The sequence below is a fragment of the Atractosteus spatula genome, chromosome 22 (genome assembly GCF_055471065.1).
Source record: "Atractosteus spatula isolate fAtrSpa1 chromosome 22, fAtrSpa1.hap1, whole genome shotgun sequence".
Taxonomy (NCBI): domain Eukaryota; kingdom Metazoa; phylum Chordata; class Actinopteri; order Semionotiformes; family Lepisosteidae; genus Atractosteus; species Atractosteus spatula.
The window spans coordinates 2,726,813-2,749,413 of record NC_142727.1 but is presented as its reverse complement, the minus strand read 5'-3'; the positions used below and the strand labels follow the sequence as shown (position 1 = coordinate 2,749,413).

The window sequence follows — 22,601 nt, the reverse complement described above, 5'->3', positions numbered from 1 at the left end:
TGGTGTCTGGGCAGAGAATCCCTTTAGATCCTTTATACCCGTAATTGTCACGACACGTTAGTTTTTATATTTGAAAGCGATATTTTTATATGTGGGCGTTTCAAATGGCTCCACACCGAAGTTGAATCCTTCAGATAAAAGAATTAAAAATTCAAAAGCAGTCCATGTAAATAGAATGAAAATTGGGTATGCATAGAAAACAGAATTGTGATAAAGATGTAATAACTAGTTTTGCCATCAGTGATGCATCACATCGCTCCATATTATTACAGTTAGAGATGCTGTTATTTAATATACTATTAGAAACGAAAGTTACTGTTGTCAAGTGCAGAGAGTGCAGGTGGTACAAATGTTGTTAATGAATATCAGACTGCTGGCACTGAACTAGTGGAAACAGTGTGGGTCGGGTATTTAGAAGGTTTGTATTACTCATAATTGACGTTTTTAAGAGAGAGATGCACATTAATTTTGAAGAATTTAAAAAGCCTTTAAAATTCTACATCGTGTTATACACTGTATACACAGTGAAAAGCGTTGGGAAACTATAGTGAATTAGTGATATGCAGTAATCACAGATGATATTGAGTATCAAACACCAACAGTATGATTCTTACTGCTTGATTCAAACTTAAAAGACAGGGAGGCTGGCGCAAGGTTGACGCTGGTTTGTAACCTTTTACTATTCGTGATCTCAAGCTCTGGGCATGAACAAAGTGAATTGACAACAAATCGGAAATGTTCAATTAAGGTTTCAATAACGTTACTTCATTAGCGGCTCAGTCAAAAGTATGGAGTGGAATCAAACTCCAACATACTTGTGTCTGAAAGATTGTGTTTTCAAAGAGGGGACGGCCAGCTCCAGGATCCAGTCCGGGTTTTAGGCATTTCTCAATAATTAAAAGCCAGAAGCCTGGTTTGATTAATATTGCGTCAGCCTTCAATTGCTCTCCTTTAAAAATTGTTCTGGCAGCTGGAGCGCGTCTTTACACCTGTCAGAAGCCCCCCCAAAAATAATTCAGGGACGTTTTGTTTAATTTGGGTAGTAGAATTCCGGACAGAATTTTGTTTATATTACGATAGGAACTGTTCGAAACTAAACCAGAGGAGACATCTGAGCTTTAGAGCAATTAGGAAAATGACTTCGTCGAGGTCACGTAGAATTACAACGATACCACAACTTTCGTACATCTAAAAAGGGTGAAATATAACGTATTGCATTTGTTACTATTGCTACTTATACAGTATTTTGAAAGCTTGGTTGGGTTTGTTAGTCGTGTTTCGGCACATCTTGGTTTTTTTTTAATAGTTTCTCCTCTCCCGCTCCCCAGTAGCGTGAAGCAGAAAGAAGAACGATGAATTAGGCGAGAGAATCCTGTCTGCATTCTGCTTCTCAAACCACTTGGTTTCAAGATGAATATCTCCTTCCGAATAAACCGCTTATTTTTTCCTTTCAAAAAACCGGTGCTACCTTTGTATAGACCAAGGCTAGAGGCCAAAACTTGTGACTATAGGTACTGGAGCGCGAAACGCTTTTTTCCTCCCCTGTTCAAGGAGCAGTTGATCCCGGAGAGCAGCCGGACTCACCTCGCGGTCCCAGGTTACCCACCGTCTCACCGGCCGGGGCTCCAGTCTGCGGACCGCCTGAGCGATGTACGATACTGGATAACACCCGACTGGGTTGGGGTCATACTATATCTTGTTTTTCCAATAAACGACTGTGTCCTTGGATTGTTTCTTAAAGGCTGTGCGGATTTCGGGGTTGGGTTCGGCTGGGTGTAGTGGGGTCATCTCATCGATAAAGAGCGAGTCGGCGCATACTGCATGATCATCCTCCCATTTCTTTAATAAGCCTACCCGTGTTGCCCGTACCCCTGCAGGCTGGGCAGGGCGTCTGCCAGCTGGGAATGTAGGGCGCTTCATCTTCCTTGAGGGCAGCTCCTGCGGGTGCTTCTTCCCCGTAACTTGACGGTAAAACTCCAGCTGGTGCTTGATGTTGGCAGAGGGCTGCTACCGGCGAACAATGGCCTGCTTGCTAACTAAATGATTCTGCATAATCATCATAAATCTGATGAAGTGCTCTCTTAATAACACAGCGCCCTATTAGTAAGTGCTGCTCTTGGCCAAACCGGTACTGGCAATAATAAGGATCTGGAAGAGTAGCTCCAGCCTTGAGCTCTAGTTCTGGCTGGTCCAGCATCGAGTCTCGACCTGTTCACAGCTAGACTACTAAGAAACCGAAAATGCATAAAAGGACAAGAGACTCCAATGTTAATTGCAAAGTGCTTTGTGTAGAAATGCTGAAGTGTCATTAACAAGAACTGGAGAGATAATATGAGTTTAACAGTACTTTCCTGTGGCTGAGCCCATCATGAAAACGAAATGATCACAGTGCAGCATCAGCAAATCCCCCTGTCCTCTGAAAGAGCATTGCACAGTTAATTATGAGCCAGTGTGGCTCTGCAACATATCCCCACAACCTGCTTTGAAGCTCTGAACGCGGTTCCACATTTAAAGAGGCATTTGGAGGACAGACTCAGGAATGGAAGCGAATTATCTTTTAAAGTTTAGATATGTATCTGCCGAAATAAAGAAGCACTCAGGAGCTCTTGAGACTTTTAACTATCAGCCTGTGACAGGGGGAAAAAACGTTTTAATGAGAATGAAACAATCCAATGTATAAGCTCTTCCTCAAAACAACATATACCGTTCGCTACTTTAGGATACAGTATACATATCAAGTGTAAATTAATCTCTATCCAGTTCTCCAAGAAATCTGCACAATACCCACTGCATGGACACAACAAGGAATGAACAGGAATTGTACCCAGAAAAAAAGACGTTTCATGAGGAAAACCATTCTTAGTTTGCTCACTAAGCCGGTTTAAATTTCCTTTTTTTTTTGTGACTCTCTGTGATTTAGGATTGTCTTTAGCGTGCAGCAACTGCCACGGTCTCTTCAAGTGTCCCGTCTGTTCACTAGGATGCGATACAAAGCACGGCGCAATCAATGCAGTACGCATTCTGTAGAGAAGTAAAATCATACACTTACAATAAACTAAGAAAAAAAAACTACATTTACAACGACAATAATGTAACAGTGTGGGGTTTTTCTTTCCCGGATTGCCTTTTCACGGGCTTAGGGTTGAATCTCGATCGAGACAGAGAGCCGGGGTGTAGTCACTCACAGAATCTGGACTCCTGGGACGGGTAGCGGCGTTCTCAATAATTATAATTATAATACACCCTAACGGGTTTATAGAAATGGAAGCCTTCGTGACGTTGTAGCCGATGGTTTGGTTCCCGGAAGAGAATCGAGTGAGAACGTAATACAGGGCTTCTAATTAAGAACCCAAGAGGTGCCGATACACATTCTCATGCGTTCAAGCAGGGGGAGAGAGAGAACGGTTTAAGAGGGCCCTCTAGGGATCAAGGGAAGTGCCTTCCCACTGTCACAAGAGGACAGCAGTTAACAGGATGCTAGCTTAAGTGCCACAAGCACAGTACCACAATCATGTTAAAAAGGGGCCCAGAGTAAAGTATAGTAAAGAAGAGTAATACGAATGTACCTGTGACCTGTAGTGAACTGTAGACTGGCCCCGGATCACATTAGTTGAACACAATTTGCACACAGTGGGAGGAAGGGGGGGGTGGAAGGAGAGCAAGTGCTCTGTGCAGTTTTGATATCATATCCCCTCACCTCTTTCTTGCCCTCTGCTGACATGATCTCATTTTCCTGTCCTACAGGCACAGGCAGCCTGTATACTGACACTCAGAATTCACAGGGTACTTCCTGTTTCATGTAAATCGGTTTCATGTCAGAGGGAGGAAATTGATTCTCACTGCATAGTGAGAATTGGTGCAGCGATGCACCGTGTCCTCATAACCTATGATATGATAAACTACAGTTTATACTGAGTGGTGCATCTAGAATACGGGTTTGTCTTTCTATAATATGTTATGATTTGATGCTATTTCTTAACAAAAATGATAAGAAAACATTGAAAAGTCAGGTACAGGGTGACAGTAGACACAGGTGGACCATATTAAGCACCAATGGGATCTCAGGACAAATGGAAAAAACATGATCTAAGATCCAAGGACTGATTCCATTGCAGAGCACACACAGACACAAAATTGTACACACTCACACCAGGGCCAGTTGTCCCAGAAGCCAGTTAATCTTCCAGCATGTCTTTGGGCTGTGGAAAGAAACCGGAGCACCCAGAGGAAACCACAAGAACATGGGGAGAACGTACAAACCCCACACAGACAGCACCCCAGGAATTGAACAGAGCCACAGTTCTGTGAGGCAGCAACTGTAGTTCAAGTTCAAGTTTATTTGTCAATCCAGCCATATACAAGTATACAGAGAAGCGAGATATCGGTCTCCAGGTCTATGGTGCGAATACAGACAAGGCACTGACAAGACAATGCTATAGACAATGTAGACATAGATATTTCTGACAAGGTACAGGGTACATAAAGTGCAATGTGCTCAGTGCAATTTACTTTACAGGATTGTGCAAAGAATACATCAGACAGTATGCCTGACAGTAGGCAAAAAAGAACGAGGTTAAAAATATGGAACGCTTCACGAATCTGAACTGCCCCTCTGTACGTTCACTCCTTCAAAATGAGGTTCAGCAGTATCAGTTAATTTAACTGACCCAATGGGCAGAACTGATTTGATCAAACGAGGAGGGTTTCGGTTTTTTTCTTTCGTAAGAAAAAGAAAACAGTTCACAGAGGTCATCACCGTTTAGACAAGAAAAGAAAACATGTTATGAGCTTTTATACCTACAGTATGACCGGCCTAGCTCTACTCTGGCAGCTTATGGACAAGCTACAATGAAAAAAAAAAGTTTTATTTTGCACTTACAACCATGCCGTTTGTGAAGGTGTATAACTGCTGATATCCGGACTAAGGCTGTGGAATGGGGTGCCTGTAGTTTTAAATGGGGGAGCAACAAAATAGATCAAACAGGAGGAGCTGAACCCCAGAAGTGGTCGACTGGCGCCTCTTGATCTGTTGTAATTGGTGAGGCCACAATCACAGATGCCGTTGAAGAGGAGGGCTATAACCAAGCAGAATAAGAAGAAAGTGCACTGGAATACAGAAGACTTCAACTTCACGTACATACTTTATTAAAACAGTAAAGATTGAGAATAAGTCTTCTCAATTAAGGCTGATAATAATGTATAAAACAAAAGGAAAAGATGAATCAAGGTAAACTACAGAAACCCCTTTAATTAAAAATACTTATATACAGAATCGTGGTAGAACCCTTCTGCCAAATAGGCCTACAGGTATCGGTTAATAGTCTTAGCAAAAGCAACAAATGTGAAATAATGCATTCTATATTGCAGGTATGAGAGGGTGCATAAAATTACACGGGTTTCTGATATACTAGCATTAAAGACATAAAATATTACCGTAAACTGCCCCCTCATATTCCTTGTCCCATAAGCCTTTCTCTGTTCATAAGGTACAGCCTAGAAACAAGTGATGGTCAGTCTTTCACAATCAAGCAAGACATGAATTAGCCCCTCTCTGCATGCTCAGCCCACATTTTTGCTTTTCTTCAGGGAATTTTTATATATCATATATTAAGGTCACACAGCTGTAGTTGTCACCATGGGATCCTGCAGTGGCTGCACACAGCGAAGAGTCTAAGGAGACAGAGGCAGGGAGCTGGCTTCACAGATCCTGAACTTTTTCTTACTACAGTCCTGATCGTTCCATTTCTTCAGGCAGAACACCTTATCAGCGGTAGCCAAACAGGCCGTATTGTTTTGGTAATTACCAGGCTGATTTTGGATCCAGTACCTGAAACACAGCAGTAAGACGTTTACTGCTTATAAACACTCACACAGCCCATCAGCGTCACAGAGGAAACGCTGAGACACTGTTAGTGCTACATTTCCCTCAGTACAGCTGATAGAGGACACTGCTAGTGCCACTGCTATCCTTCACCTGTCCGAAATGTCAGGATCAGGGTGTGTTCAGACAGGTGTAAGTCAACGACAGCACCTTCCACTGCTCTTACCATTCAATGGGTTGAGTGCCGTCCACCCAGATCCAGGTCCCCTTTACAGCTGCATCACTCTGTCCCATCCAGTATTCCTGTCCTTTCATGTGATTGGTGACAAACTCCTGAGCACAAGACAGAATTACATATCTTGGCCACAAATAAAGAGGCAGAATCCAAAGAGTTATCCTGGATCATTCAGCCACTAGCAACCAAATGGTGGTTCTAACACTACTTACTGTGTACCATATGAATACAACTGGCTGAAAGGGCTCCTTTGGGCTGTATCCTCAGGAGGAGCAGGTTTTTCTGCTCTATCCTGCTGAACATTCACTCTACAAGCCTACAGGTTCTGTGCCTCACTCCCACTCTTCACTAAAATTAAGAAAAGGTCCTGAGCTACAGATCAAATGGCCGCTACTGTTTGCTGCTTTCACTCAGTCAGTGACGTTCACCATTGTGACCATAGTGAACGTCACTCAGTCAGTGACGTTCACCATTGTGAACTTCAACAATACCGTCATGTTGTAAAGGGTCACATTAGATTTCAGAATATGACCACATAAACAGAGGGGGGTCGTGCCACTTTTTAATGTTATAGGAGTGGAGTTTTCCCTATCCAGAAAGCAGTATAACTAGCATCATAACTGGCAGACAAAAATCTTTATGAGAGTAAGATTAAGATCCAGGGTCTCCAATTTGTTTCAGAATGATGACTCGTTGTCTTTCCATTCCTTTTTTAATTGTTTTTATTTTGTTCCACAAATGCTGTTTTGGTCCCTGTGAGTATTTAGTGTAGCAGTGTAGGAACACACAACCTCCTACCTGTTCCCCTCTGCTGTCTATAACCACCAGGTCAGCTCCCTGTTTCCTGCAGGCAGTAAGACTGTCGGTCCAGTTCAGTGTATCAGTAGAGAAGTAGTAACACTTGTGGCTGAAGAGCTCCCAGCCCCGAAGACAAGGTCTACACTCCTCCTCTGGAGAGTAAGAACAGACAACAGCTCATATCAGTACAGTTCTCTCTCCAGCACATTTCTTCACTGTAGAAGAGTCACAGATTAAGCGTTTATTCTTCACAGGGTATCAGAAAAACAATGCAACTGTATGGTTATATTTAATCTTTTTTCTAGTATTTAATTTTTGCAAATCATTCACAATATCAGGATGGTACATATTTGAGTTAAATCACATTGTAATTAGTAGCATAGCCCCTGCCTTATCTTGTTTCCCTGTGACTGACACAGTCCTCAGGTGAGAACAGGCCTCATCAAGAAACACTGCCCTCATGTTACAGTTTCTTTATAAACAGTGTCTCCTCACTGTAATAACCTGAGACACACATACTATCAAACCCCTGTGCCAAGGCGGAATAACAGCTGATATCTGTTTGTAATATCTGATATCTGAAACTGAGGTTTTAGTTGAGGTCTCCTGTGATTTCAACAGGGTGAACAACAGAGTAAGAGAAAGAAGGGCAGAACCTTATGCTGCTTATTTTACTGTAATCAGCTGCTGCTGACAGATTCTGCTCATAATGAAGACTCTAGCTCACATTTCAAATACATCAAAACGTTACACTGAAACAGAGGACACTTCAAATTTAGTGCAAATCAAACAATGCACAAGTAAAGCTTCAAATTATTCTTATTAATTCAGTAAGTAATATGGAAAACAACTTTATTAACAGTGAAAAATACTGTATGTAAAAGCCCTCTTTTAAAATGCTGAATTTCAGGTAACAGTACTTTTAAGTGCACATTTCCTTCCATTGTATTTCCAAAAATCTCATTTTTAAGAAGTCCTTCATGGTCAGCTTTTCTTTCCCGTAGTACAATCAGCAGGATTTATGTGAAAGTGTGATCCAGGAGAGGAGAACCCATTTGCAGGATGAACAGGCAACCGAGTCAGGGAATTGCCCAGAGCTGCATGTGACAGGGACAGGAGGGGGCAGGGATCACACATTCTGGAGCTGTGGAACAGACAGCTTGCAGGCTCGTGAGCCGAGTACCACACACACAGGGGAATGTAGGGTTGCACCTGGCCAGGGACCTGGAGTGTGGCAAATAACCCTGGGGATTCCAGACAGAGACCTTAGTTTTCCCCAGGAGGTCTTGCATCCAAGTACTGGCCAGGTTCACACCTGCTGAGCTTCAGTGGGGAGGCCATCTGTGAGCTGCATGATGATGTAGCTGCCGGCATATGAGAACATCCTCCCTCCTCCTAAACTCCCTCCTACAAAACTCTGTGCTCTGCTCCCTGCTCTGAAACGCTCTCCTCTGTCCTGCAAGACTCCTTCTTTTCTCCTCCAAACACCTTGTGGTCTGTTGAGCACAGTGCATGGAGGTCTGTAGGATAGAGGAGGGATGAGGATGTTTTAATATGGACACTGCATGACATAGCCCTGAGCCCTGTGTATTTACAGTATACCGAGGAACACCTGGAACTCGTGTGGTCATAACCGAATCTCCAGCTGGATTAGTTTCAGGTAGCAGCTAGAGATGGGATACAGGTAAAGTGAAGAGCAAAACCACCGGTTACAAAATAAAGTAATCCATATTGAAAAGATTCGTTGGGAGGCTTATACAAATGTCTGTAGGTAAAGCTAATAAAAGTAATACAGGACGCTGAGCTTGTCAACTAGTTTGAAATCATTTAAACATCTATAGATGGTTTGACACAAACAGGGTTATTTAAGAAGTAGTGAAGAGGAATGTGTTCCCAATACACTGTTTCTCAGTTACTTTACAGCCTGACCATGAAAAGACAACTAGGAATGGGGTTAATGATGTCAGCTCACCCAGTGCTTTTTGGTCTGTGGTAGAGCAGTACTGATCCACAGGAAAGTGTTTTCTCAGCTTAGCAATCACAGAGTTTAGTTTTGTTGTGTCTTTCTGCAGCTCCTCTTTGACTACAGTCAGGTTGCTGTAGCCTGCAGACAGGTTTCTATAGTCCATCTGTAACTTGTCATTGGCTGCAGTCAGGTTCCTGAAATCCTTCAGTAACCTTTCATTGGCTGCAGTCAGGTTCCTGATGTCCTCCTGTAACTTGTCTTTGGGTGCAGTCAGATTGCTGTAGTTCATTCTCAATTGATCCTGGCCCTTCAGCTCACCATTATCTGTACAGATAAATATTCAGTTATTGCAATGTCTCAAAACACAAATATCATCTCCTATACTTCTCTCTTGGAGCATCTTGATTAATGAGACAGAAGCTGTCAGCTCACAAGCCTAAACCATCCATTATCCCAATCGCTTCTCATCAGCTTTTGTATATCAGAGCTGTACTTGTTTTCATTGACCAATTACTGAATATGAATAGTAGTGAACATCTAAAAAGGAATCAAAGTTAACTTTGAGGGGCTACCTCATTCTCCCTACTGTTCTGTTCTGTAGAACCGCTGATGTCATTAACATGTTAAGATAAGATCACTTTATTAGCCATATACAATTTCTGCATTAGGAATTTGTCTTTTCGCATACCCCCGTTTGCTCTCCATGACACACACAGACAGGGAGAGAGAAGTTAGGGGTCAGAGTGCAGGGTCAGCCATTTATACAGCGCCCCTGGAGCAGCTGGGGTTAAGGGTCTTGCTCAGGGGCCCAGCAGAGTAGGATTCCTCTGCCGGCTGTGGGATTTGAAACCACAACCTTCCAGCCACAGGCGCAAATCCTTAGCCACAGTGCCACCGCTCTATCCTGATTATCATTATCAATACATTATAATTTGACATCAGAGAGAAACCCACACAACAGTGCAGTCTATGACTCCAGAATATATAGGGAACACATTTAGGAACCCACTGTAGAAGATCACTACACATTAAAACTATAATTAGTCATATTGCAAGCTAAACACATGTTGTTACACTTACAGGAGAAAAACAGGGCTATGATGACAATCACTAAGACAGGACAAAGGAGCCCCAGACACACTACAGCCAGTCTATAGGGAAGAGGGATGGGTGGAGCTTTCACTGTGGACACAAAAACAAGAGAAATGCTATCTGCTCATAAGTGGAGTTCCACAAGGTTCAGTGCTGGAAACATTAGGGTTTCCTTATAGAAATGATAGAGTACCACCATCAAATATAATATATTTACCCATGATGAAATGCAACATGACAATGCTAAGGTGATCTGCCCAATCCTGGATACAGCCCTGTTAGATCAGCTACAAAGTCATGTACTATAAAATAATCAAGATCACATGGGATAACTCTTAAAAAAGTGAAGTAATTTCTTCTGAAATCCCAGTGCATAATGTCAGCATTGGGATTGACAGTATCCAAAACTCCATGAAATGTGGACCCAGTAATATGAGACAGATCATTGATCGGATCATTGTGCAACTTGCTACTGTATTGCCATCACAGTGTAGTTCTTTCCCTCACTGCCTAGATCATAGCAGCACAGCTCATTCACACTTTATTACTACTGCATGATAACCCTTATTACTTAACAGGGGAAAAGTACCTTTTGGGTTTATTCTAAGTGTTGAAGAAGCTGTACTAAAGCATGACATTAAAATAAAATACCATTGAAGAGACTGCAGAATTCAAATTAGATCACAATAATCCAATATCAATAATCTACTGTGATGGAGCCACACCCACCTCACAGCTCTGTGTCTGACCAAGACAATTTCATATGCATGGGAAGAAAAAAAGACCCATGACTGACCTGGTGGTCTGGGAGGAGGTGCTATCTGGGCTGAGGGAGATCTTCCTATCTTCACCTCTTCATAGATTGCTTCATCCTGTTTCACTAACCCAGAGAGAACTAGGGATTTAACACACATATCATTTCTGAAGAACATGAAGACAATATAGGCTCATAAGTAGGAATACCTTAAAAGGCCTTTCATTTGCACAGCATTACTATTTGTAACCCCAGTAGATGCTGAAAAGTCAGTTCTTACATTGACAGCCTTGAGATTACAGTAATCTAACCTTCTTTGTGTTATTTCCAAAACAATACTTCAGGAACTATAACTATTGAATTTAATAAACTGGGTGAGCCACACAAAGCTTTAAATGGCACAGTTCCTTCTTATATTATTGATTTATTAGATGAACTATTGTGGCGTACTTGCTGACTTGATTTTGTCTGGGTGCTTCTACAGTAATGCCCAGATTTTCAAATTCCCTACCAAATACTACAATAAATTCCAAATCGCCAGTGAAGCTCAAAAGCTCATTTATAGACGCACTTAAGCTTAGATTGCACCTCAATTTGAAGATGTAAGATTCTTATTATAGATTGTAGCTGCAGGTTGACTCTTTTGTTGCAGAAGACAATGCTTAAGATCCAAGATAAGAGGAACACTGACATCATGGGCAAAAGCCATTGTTCACTTCCTGTAAAAGCTCCTTCTCTGGCTGGGCAGTGAGAGTAAAACTATCTTGCTGAGGAAGACTGAACTCTCTCCACAGACTGAGCATTAGGGTGGAAGACGAAAAAGGCAACAGAAAGATCAGATCAGAACTAGATCAGACATGGACACTACCAATCTGTCTAGGACCTTTAACAACACTGTACTTTGTTGTTAGATAGAAAAATGCAATGTTTACTACACTGCAGTGTTTCCCCTGTGGTCAGTCACCATAGCAACCTGCACACTTCTTTGAGAAACCACACAGTCACCACAAGTGTTTCAAAATACTGTATACTACACAAATTTGAAAATTACTAAGCACAATAGTTGCAAAGCTCCAAAAAACAAACTTGAAAACATAGCTGGGTAAAAATGTAGTTAGCAGGGTATTATTAAAAAAGCTGACAATAAAACTGCAAAATTCAAATTGGGTTGCATTAATACTAATATTGATCTGTACTGTAAGGGAGTCACACCCACCTCTGCTTGTCTATCAAGGAAATCGTTTCTATTTCATTGTAAGAAAAAGACTTATGACTGACCTGGTGCTCCAGGATGAGGTGCTGTCTGGGCTGTTGGAGATCTTGCCGTCTTCACCTCTGCATAGGTCACCTCATCCTGTTTCACTGACAGGGACAGAGCTCCTTGGATTTATCACACATATTCATATTGTTTCTGGAGTGCAAGAGGACTCCACTGAGGAAGCTCTTCAGACTGGGTTTATTGCAATATAATGATAGCTTCATCAAGCCAAGATCCATCAAGCCACGATTTTTCCAGGATGCGCTTTTCAATATATAATGTATTGGAGCCAACACTGTCCAGATCTCCACAACAGCCGAAGACAAAAACAGCTCCTGTCAGGGCACTGAATGCCCTACTAAAACCAGTTCATTGTAGAGGCCTTCTTCTTTTTCATGAGCTGTATTAGCAACGTTTCTACAGTACTTTAATCAAAGGGTTAACCCTTCAGTCTTTATAAATTCCATTCTGGACCTAGAATTATTGGTATGTGGTGAGCAACATGGCTTTGTTTTACTACTTTTATGAGTAAAAATACTGTATGCTTATTGCAGAAACTGTCCACACAGGCGCGTGTGTCAGGCATCGAGTTACCCTCAAAGGCCTTTCGTCTACAGGGTATGACTTTTTCTGACCTTAGCAGATGCTGAAATGACAGTTTCTGTAATGATCACTTCAAGGTTACGTGAAGACTGCAGTTTGAGTAGCTAAAAAGTAATCAAACATTTCTTTCTGGTGTTCTCCCAACAATACATCAAGAAGGATCCCTTATGTAAGAATGTAGTCAACTATGTTATGGCACGATCTTATATAATGCTACTGTTACTGATTATCTATCAAATTTACTGTAAATCTGAAATTTGCATGGCTCATTTTTACATTCCCGATTTGCTAACTGCTTTCTGCTTGCAGTTTTTACTCCTGTGAGGCTGACTTAATGGCTTGACCAAACGTTGCTTTGCTCTGATAGAGCTCCCTGTCATGGATTTGGTTTGGACATCATCAAACACCTGTAAGAATTAGCTTCGATTGTGAAGATAATTGTTCGGACTTTTAAAACAGTTGGCCAGTGTTACACTGAACTACAAGCGAACATTTCTCTACCGTGGAAACTCATCTAGTAACAAAGTGCCACTGCAACTGAAAGATCAAATTTAAAAATGAGAATCTGGCAATGGTTTGAACAATGTCTTTGCCAACACTGAACAGATGGTGGCAACCAGCGCTGAAATGGCAAGACTGACATGACTTCGTCAGTTTGCCAAGTAATAGTAATCGAGAGCTTATCCCATACATGTAGGGTGCAAGTGGGATGAGCGAGTCACAGGTTGACTTTAGGAGACTGGAGGAAACTAGATAAGACTGTACAGCTCATGAACACCGAAGGAAAGAGAAAAGATAATACAATACTTCAGCACGTGAGCACTGCCCAGAGACTTAAAAAGGATAATACAAACCCTGCAGCATATTAACACTTCTCAGCACGTGGATAATGCAGATTCTAATGCATGTGAAAACTGACGAGAGAGAGGATAATACAAACCCGTAACAAAGCACACAGGGAAGGCACTATAGACCACACAGAGAAAAGAGATGAACAAACAGTGACTGGACACTTCAAGAGAGTGACACTGCATCGAGACTCACCAGATATTCCAGGACTGCGACTTTTAGAAAATGTCACATTAGAATAGGAAATGTCCTCCGCCATTAAGACTGATTGAGACACAAGCACCGGTAACAGAACCGAACACACTGATCAATACAGACAGATGTTTCCACTCTCTTTCTGAGTGGTCAGAAAGGACGGACTGAAAGGTTCACACAGAAATAGGAACAGGAAGAGAGAAAGAGTATTCTGTCTGTCTGGTTTACACACAGTAATACCCTTTTCCTTTCTGCTTCTCCTTTTCAGCAAGATGTGAAACAGCAAAGAGATAATGGCATCTGACCACAATCCTGGTACCTGAGCATATATACGAAAGACAGTTCCAGTAATATATACACCTATAACATGTTTTGGCCCTACAAAACAGCTCTGGTGGGTTAAAATTCAGAAACACTTCGCAAAGACTCCTATCTCCATCCTGCTCCTTGCTTTGTTGCAATATGTTGCTTTACAGCTTGGTTCAACACTTGTTCCACAGTTGAACAGTCTTTCAGTATTTTTTTTTCATCTTGTTTCTTTATACACACTTTTGGATGTTTATAATCTTTGTATCTTAAAGCTTTGTAATTGTTTTAGACCTTTGAGAAGTAATTTCTGACAGCAGCAGATAAGAATGTCTGTGAGCAGGGGAAAGTATCTGGGACAGATTTTGGTGTCCGTAGGCCCTAGGCACTTTCACTCCAAAATGTGCAAAAAGAGGTGCAAAATTACATCGATTGACACGATCCACTCTAAACTATTCGAATGCTAAGCCACGTGATTGATGGAGCGAGTCGAGCGCCCATCACTTCAATACTTCTAGTTTCTAGAACAGCCGCTAGAGAGTGTACGATTATTGATTTGGAGCGGCTAGAGTCAATCGCGAACATGTTGTTTCAGCTCATTTTTTCCAGTAGTCACTAGTGTTTCCCTCCTTCGTAGGTCCTAAAAATTCCGTAGACCCCAGGCACTGTGCCTGCGGTGCCTCATGGGAAATCCAGCTAGATCCTCAACGTAGGACCGGCCCTACAGTAGGTGTAGGCGATCTAGGCAACTTCCTAGGGCCCCAAGGCTACCAGGGGGGGCCCCCCCTCAATGTGCAACACAACACATTTGTAATAGGCACACTCAAATGAGAGTGATAAAATTCCTTATATATATATAATTCCTATTTAGAACGTCTTTTTTATGAAAGTTTCCCATCAGCCCAGCCTTACTGATCTCACCTCCCTTGTTACTGAGTTCTCTTGGTTTTTCTCTTCTTACTTAATTTCATATTTCTTTCTGCAATTCCTTTCTGCACAGGTTTCATCGCAGTAACTTGTAAGTGTATGATTTGCTACGATGTGAAAGTAACAGAGCTCCTGTTTATCATTATGCATTGCTATGAAAGCTCCTTTTTATTACTTTCGACGTTAAAATGCCATCTTTTGTATGACTCGAGTACATGCCCTTAAGCATGAAGGGATGTTATTTTCCTAACTAACATGAGCCACATCTGTGTAGAAACTTTTACTTTCAAAAAAGTTGGTGTCCATCACTAACTATGGTGTTTTGAACAATATTTTTCTCTTCCTTAAAGCTCTCACAATATAAAACATGGCATATATCCGAGTTAAATCACATTTTAATCAGTATCTCAGCCTCTGCGTTGTCTTATTACCTGTGATTCAAAAAGCCCTCAGCCCTTTGTCAAAGGTTTATACTTGTTCATATCTGGACTAAAGCTGTAGTTGAGTTTCCTGTTGTTTCTAAAGGGTAACTAAAAGAATAAGACACAAGGATCAAAACTGAAGATATCAAACATTCTCTCACTGGAATACTGAGGAGCGAGCTAGTGTTTGCAATAACAGCTGGCAAACCTCCAATCACCTGTCATTCAATGCTGGCTGCCATTAAAACATGTTCTGGCAGGAAACCATTATCACCTGTGGGCAATCGACACCCACCTCAGGTGGAGCAGAACATTTAAGATCTCCACGTGCAATAGTTTGGGCTCTGGTACAGAGTTTAGATCAGACTCCCTACCTCTGTTCTCATGTCCCTTTGTGTTTCACTTTGTTACTTCCTGAATACTCAACAATGCCTTTACCATGACCACTTCCCTGCTTTGCCCCTTGGTGCTTTGGACCTGTGCGTCTCCCCTGTTATGAACTTTGACTGCTTGTCTCAATTACGATCCCAGAATTCCCTTTGTGCTTTCACTGTCTCTTTGGTTTTGAACCACATTTGCATCTGACCATGATCCCGGACTGTGTTGCCTGCATCACACCCGCCTGCTTCTACACCACGATGTGCGCAGCTGTCCCTCCCCGTTTCAGCTGTTTCTCGTCCAGCACAATGGTTCACTTAGAATCTAGTAGATCTGCTGTTTCACCTTAAGTACCATATTATTACTACAGAGACACACAGCTAATGTTGCTTGGTTTACTGGTATGACTACAATGAAAGATTATTTTGAAAAGGACAACAAATAATAAATCACACTGAAAAAAGACAGTTCAATTTTTCAAATTACATACATAATTACAATCTATTTGTCCAAATTTTGTTTAAGACACAGTAATGTGAAAAACAAAAGTAAATTAACAAGAAAACTTAATTAAAACTCATTAAATTTAGAAATATGCTGAATTGTTACAACATTTTGACAATTACACCTAAATGTTTGCATATTTTATATAGTTTCTTTTTTAAACAGTTTAGATTCTTAATTTTAAAAGCGTAACTCATATTTCATATAGTAAAAACTATATTATTCCAAAGTGCCTAATTTTGTACTGTATTGAACTAAAATCTGTGTAAGAAAGAGGGAAAACTCATTCGGCAACCATTTAAAATACATTCAAATGATTTAAACAATCTATTTTTGCAAACCCAAGAAGTGTGAAATAAAGAATCCTTTCTTGAAAATCTGAGGGCAAATACAGTAAGCAGACATAAGTGTCTAACACACCTGCATTGAAGATGTAGAAACATACAGTACAGTCAATTCCAATGCTACTTCTCTGCTAATTCATTCTACATTTGAGAGTCAGCCTATCACTGTCAAGCAAACAACAAAGGTCAGAGTCAAGCAGCATGCAATCTTCAGCCTATCACAGTCAAACAGCATGTGAGATTCAGCCTATTACAGTCAAGCAGCGTGCTAAGGTCTGCTGAGCAGCACACAAGGATGAGCACCAAGCAGCACACTGTAATTAATCCCTTCCCACATGCACAGCCCAAACCATTACTTTTCCTCTCAAATTATTTTATATAAGAGGAAAATAAAAAGAAATATAAAATGTTAAAGTATGAATGTTTCATAATAAGGATGATATTAACAATGTGGTTTCCTTTATGAGTACAAAAGCAGTGTCATTAGCCTTGATGAGGGAGTGTGGGTGTCAGGGCAGGTGTGTCAGTGACACAGACAGGTCACGCAGCTGTAGTCATCACCATGGGAAGCTGCAGTGGCTGCACACAGTGGAGAGTCTAAGGAGACAGGGGCAGGGAGCTGCCTTCACAGATCCAGAGCATTTTCCAGGCACATTTCACATCATTCCAGTTATTTAGTGTACCACTATGTGTACTAGTAGCTCCACAGTCCTCATTAAAATGATTATCAGGTTGTCTGCTTGCCCAGTACCTGAAACACAACAGTTTGATCTTTACATAAACACTCTCATGGCCCAACAGCTTTTCAAAGGACAGAATTACCGGAATAATTGCTAGTTTTTCCTTAGTACAACTGATAGAGAATGCTGGTAGTGCCATCACTGTCCTTCATCTCTCAGAATCAATGTCTGCTGTTCAAAGTAGCATCCTCACCTGGTCAGACATGTCTGGTGGCCTTGTGCGTGTCTCTAATTTGTTTGGCAAGACTTAGGTCAACACCAGTACCTTCCAGTGCTCTTACCGTTCAGTCAGTCGAGTGTTGTCTACCCAGATCCAGATCCCCTCTGCAGCTGCATCACTGATTCCCAGCCAGTGTTCACGTCCTTGAGTGTGCTTGTAGATGAACGTCTGAGCAAAAATCACAGAATGCAACACCTGTACTCTTCCTGTTAATCAAGCCTTCTCAAACAAAGCCACAGAGTCCAATGAAACAAGTCCTGGATCAATGAGCTACAAGTCGTCAAATGAATAACACCACAGAAGTCTGTCATACATCCTCTGAGGCCTTATGGAGCAAGGCATTGAAGCTGGCTTCGCCTCTTCTGTCCTATGTTGGTTACCATGGTTATATAATCAGACTCCTGTATTACTGGAGTGATACATGCCTGCCACAGGTGGTTCAGGTTACTTAAGGTCTGCTTAGATTGTGCTATGATTATGATATCTAATTTGCTTGGAGCCTCTCCAGTGCTTAGTTCCCTAGTTCCTGTGTTCTGAACCCTGTACTTCCCTTGGTTTCCCGACTTAGCTTTGTTGTTTATTTTCCTAATGCGATGCATCAAGCTACTGATTTGGCTTGTTTCTGGACTTAGACTTGGATTTCCTTGGTTCTGTCTTGGTTTCGGGCTTGGTTTCATCTCTGATTATGCCCTCAGATGGTGTACTTCCCTCTCCATTTTTCCTTTGCTTGTTGAACACAGTGCGCTGCCCGCTTAAATCATGATAAATGCCTGCCTCAGGTTTTTCAGGTTACTTAAGGTCTGCTTAATCATCTTGCTCAGTCTCTACCACTCAGCCTGGTTACTCGTCTGCTCTGGGGATCACCCCTCAACATCAACGTAATGACTTCTCAAGCAGCAGTCATAACTGAATGGGCTCCTTTGGAGTGTAACTTGACTTTCTGGATGAGGAGCAGGGTAGTCTGCTCTGTAATTCCAATAATTCATTCCACAAGCCTGCGTGTGGTTCCATTCAACAAAAAAGTCTTGTAAGACCAGCTGTTGTATGATGCAAAACCACAGGTCAAACTGCAAGAATTTTCAGCATTTCAGAATTTTTTAACCAGGTAGTAATATTCTTAATCATGAACATTGACACTACTGTGATGTTAAATGGAATCACATTTTATTTGGCGTTTCTGATGTATAAGGGTTCTGTATATTTCTTTGGTTTTGTAACATTATGATTTTAGATTCACATTGAGAAAATACTGTTAACGTAGTGGGAAGAAAAAAATAAGGTCTTTGGATTCCAATTTGATTCAAAATCTTGGCTCACCATCTGTTTATGTCTATTCTTTGTAACTATTAATATTTGTGTTTTTTTGTGTATACTTTAAGATAGGACTACTGAAGACTAGTGTTACCTGTTCCTCTCTGCTATTTATAATCACCAGATCAGCTCCCTGGTTCCTGCAGGCAGTGCGACTCTCAGTCCAACTCAGTTCATAAGTAGAGAAGAAGTAACACTTGGAGTTGAAGAGCTCCCAGCCTTGAGGGCAAAATTGACACTCTTCATCTGTATAGTAAAAACGGACAACAACTCATATCAGTACAGCACTCTCTCCAACACAGTGCATCAACCCATCACATCTCTTCACTGTCATAGAGTTTGAGATTGGGCTGTCCACTTTGGAGGTGTTTAAGAAGAATTTGAAAAAGATGGTCAGATAGATTTATTTAGAAAGTGAATTTATTCATGGATTTCTCTATTGCTTTTAAAAGTTCAAGTACAATCAGATCACCCAACATCCTAATGATACAAATAAAGAATGATATAAAGATATAAAACAGCTCAACCAGACTGCTTTGATCTAGTGCAGTTAAATCCACAGTAAAGTACTTACTCAGCTTAATGATCATATACTCAAGGTTGTCTCTTTCTTTCTGCAAGTTGTCCTTAATTACAGTCAGGTTGCTGTAGCTTGTATTCAGATTCCTGATGTCCACCTGTAACCTGTGATTGACTGTTTTCAGGTAGTCATTGGATTCCATCAGATTGCTGTAGCCTGTAAACAGGTTTCTGAAGTCCAACTGCAACTTGTTTTTGGCGGTAGTCAAGTTTCTGTAGTTCTCTCTCAGTTGAACCAGTTCCTTTGTCAACTTCTGAGAACTACCATTGTCTTTGGAAAGAAATATTAATTAATTGTACTTTATATAAACATAAGAACTGTCTCACAGAGCTCTTATGTTCTGTTTCACTCTCTGTATTGTGTTATGGTTCAACATCTCCCATAATTCCCTCTGGGAGCATCTAGATTGATGAGACAGAAGTAGTTTTTAATCTTACAAGCCTAGAACATTATTCAGTTGTTGAATAATCTCTCAGCACTGCTTGTATATCAGATCTGTGTCTGTCTGCTTGGACTGATTACTGAATATGAGCACTAGCAAATATCTTAAAAACTCCAACTAAAATTTTACAGGACTACCTCATTCTCCCTACTGTAAACCAGAACTGCTAATGTTACTATGTTAGTATCAGTGGGTGATAGTTTTACAGAAGAAAAAGTCCACCACACAGTATTTAGTCCAGTCTATGACTCCAGAATGTACTCCAAAGTTTGGAATGCATTCAGTGTCTATTTCCTTGACAAGACAGCTACACCCCACACATCAAAACTTTAATCGGGTAAACTGCAGCTAAAGACATGCTGTTATACTCACAGTAGACGCTTAGGGCTATAATGGCAATCAGTAAGACAGCACACAGCAGCCCCAAACACACTGCAGCCAGTCTGTAGGGAGTAGGGCTGAGCTGAGCTTTCACTGCAGACAAAAAAAGTCAAGAGAAATACTATTGCGTCATAAGTGGAGTACCACAAGGCTCAGTGCTGGAACTGTTGGGATTTCCCTATAGAAATGATAGAGTACCAACTGAAAATCTGGTAAAGTACTTCTGATGCAATACCAACACAGGTGGATGTAACTGGCTCAAGATAGTGTGCAAAGCCAGAAGGCACAGTCGAATTCATGGTTTGGCAGGAAAGGGTCTGACCAGGAAAGTAAGATACACAAGAGAAAGGCAGGGGCTTAGGAATCAAGTGCTAAAATTAAGCAAGGAGGTACAATAGCTAAAGCTGCTTGAAATATCCTGGTGGAACAAGGTAAGTGCTGATGTAATTACATGCCAGTAGCATCGATAATTGATAACCTGCCTGATCGTGTTGTCAAGGGAACAAGTTAGTAATTAGTAAGTTGATTGATAGCCCGACTGCTCACCGTGATGTTTTGGATGCATGAATCAGCACTTCTCTAAATGCAGGTATTACAATTAAACTGTCTTGAAAGGAAGTTAAATCCACCTCAAATGTCTGATAGTCTGACAAGCAAACAATTACTATTTCATTGTAAGAAAAAAAACTATGACTGACCTGGTGCTCCAGGAGGAGGTGCTGTCTGGGCTGATGGAGCTCTTGCAGTCTTCACCTCTGCATAGGTCACCTCATCCTGTTTCACTGACAGAGAGGGAACCAGAGGTTTTTCCACACAGACATACTGTACCAAACTTGATCACCATGAAATCAAATATGACAAATCTGTTCTGTTTTTCCCCCACAACAGCACTTTACAAAGCCTTCAGTATGTTCAGAATACAGTCACCCATGCTATGATCATATTATTCTAATTTCACCAATTATATATTGAATTTAGAGTCAATTCTTAATTTAAATGGCTCCTTTCAACACTCCTGATTGACGTATTAGTTTCTACTTGGATTTACACACCTGTGTAGCTGACTTTCTGGCTCTGTGGAACAGTTGTTCTCTGATAGCACTCCCAGAAACTCTGCCAAAAACTGCAAGAAATTCAACCCCTCCCCATCATGTTCAAACTCATCTAAAGGCCTGTCTAGATTAGATTCTTGTTACACCTGCACTTGTGATATTGAATTTGACATTTATAAGAGTAGAGTTGCAGATCCAATCTTGTTACAAGAGAACACATTTAAGAGTTTAAAGAAGAGGATCACGAAGAGTTCACTTGTGCCATTGTTCACTTCCTGTGAAAACCCCAGGGGCCACAGGCGGCATTGTATGACCTTTTACAAATGTACTTTTTTATATGAAATGAAGTGTGATGCATTTTACACAGTAAGTTCCTTTTACAAAAGGGAAAGGAGTGACAGGCAGTTTCGGTCTTATTCTCCCTTGATGTCCATCACCATAACAACATTCAAATGTTTCTTTGAGAACTTCCACAATGATCACATGCTTGGAAATATTACACACCAGACAAGTTTGAAGTTTACTGAGTTGCACTGCTGAGGCACTTAAAGAGCTGGCTAATGCTACATTGTACTGGAATCAAATCTCATCTGATTCCAGATTTTTTTACTGCAACAGAAAAAGTAAGTTTTCAAAATGGGTAGCTGGCAATGGTTTTGTTTAGGATTAAAAAATGTCTTTGCCAACATGGAACAGATAGTGACAAGCCCGGGATGAGCATCTCCTTCAGTTTGTTAAGGTCTCCACCCCGTCAGCCATCATCTTATTCCTGGTGAGGGTTGCAGCAATCTAGAGCTTATCCCAGAAACGCAGGGTGCGCATGTGGGATTACACCCAGGATAGGATGCCAGTTAGTAGCAGGGCGAACACACAGAGGAACAACTTAGAGTCACCGGATAGACTAGGCAGCATGTCTCTAGGTAGAGGGAAGAACCAAGAGCCTACAGCGCATGGACAATGAAGGACAGAGAGAGAGGAATACGAACCCTTCGGCCCGCGAGCACTGCCTGGAAACAGATATAGGACAGCGACAATGGATCGAGACTCACCGTGTGTACCACGACTGGGGCTTTTGGAAAAAGTCACAGTGGAATAGCAAACGTCCTCAGACATTAAGGCCGATACAGACGCACACACTGACAACGGAACCGAACAGACTGAGCAATACAGCCCGAGATGCCGACTCTCCTGACTGATCAGAAAGGACTGACGGAGATTAACATAGAAATAGACACAGGAAGAGAGAAAGAGTGGATGTGTTATATTTGTTTGTGGTTGACACATAACAACACCCTTTTTTCCTCTACGCTTGAGACTTATCTGCTTCTCCTTTTTACCACAGCTGTTACTTTTACCACTACAAACAGAAATAATGGAACCTATTAGTGGGAGCCTGATGGCCCCCCGACACACAGACACGACT

General features: G+C 41.4%; 2 protein-coding genes across 2 annotated transcripts; both read right to left on the bottom strand.

Moving 5' to 3' along the window:
- Window positions 1–5,670: 5,670 nt before the first annotated feature.
- On the bottom strand, window positions 5,671–13,635 carry LOC148816549 (uncharacterized). Its single transcript, XM_088940133.1, has 8 exons — window positions 13,572–13,635; window positions 11,945–12,028; window positions 10,709–10,807; window positions 9,901–10,002; window positions 8,827–9,144; window positions 6,855–7,006; window positions 6,048–6,154; window positions 5,671–5,827 (listed from the first exon to the last, which is right to left on the bottom strand). The coding sequence occupies exons 1-8, from the start codon at window positions 13,633–13,635 to the stop codon at window positions 5,671–5,673; spliced, it is 1,083 nt and encodes a 360-aa protein (XP_088796259.1).
- A 3,326-nt stretch (window positions 13,636–16,961) lies between these two features.
- On the bottom strand, window positions 16,962–22,291 carry LOC148816548 (uncharacterized). Its single transcript, XM_088939566.1, has 7 exons — window positions 22,228–22,291; window positions 20,825–20,908; window positions 20,118–20,219; window positions 19,298–19,573; window positions 18,818–18,969; window positions 17,474–17,580; window positions 16,962–17,203 (listed from the first exon to the last, which is right to left on the bottom strand). Exons 1-7 carry the CDS (start codon window positions 22,289–22,291, stop codon window positions 17,050–17,052), a joined length of 939 nt encoding a protein of 312 aa, XP_088795692.1. The 3' UTR covers window positions 16,962–17,049.
- Window positions 22,292–22,601: the final 310 nt, after the last annotated feature.

Excerpts from the sequence above, each read along its gene's own strand:
- LOC148816549 (XM_088940133.1), bottom strand. The coding sequence starts at position 13,635 with ATGGCGGAGGACATTTCCTATTCTAATGTGACATTTTCTAAAAGTCGC. Across the intron at positions 9,145-9,900 it reads CATAGCCCTGTTTTTCTCCT|ATAATGGTGAGCTGAAGGGC; the intron begins GTAAGTGTAACA and ends TTATCTGTACAG. Across the intron at positions 6,155-6,854 it reads TAGACAGCAGAGGGGAACAG|GAGTTTGTCACCAATCACAT; the intron begins GTAGGAGGTTGT and ends TCTTGTGCTCAG.
- LOC148816548 (XM_088939566.1), bottom strand. The coding sequence starts at position 22,291 with ATGTCTGAGGACGTTTGCTATTCCACTGTGACTTTTTCCAAAAGCCCC. Across the intron at positions 17,581-18,817 it reads TAAATAGCAGAGAGGAACAG|ACGTTCATCTACAAGCACAC; the intron begins GTAACACTAGTC and ends ATTTTTGCTCAG. Across the intron at positions 17,204-17,473 it reads AACACTCGACTGACTGAACG|GTACTGGGCAAGCAGACAAC; the intron begins GTAAGAGCACTG and ends GTTGTGTTTCAG.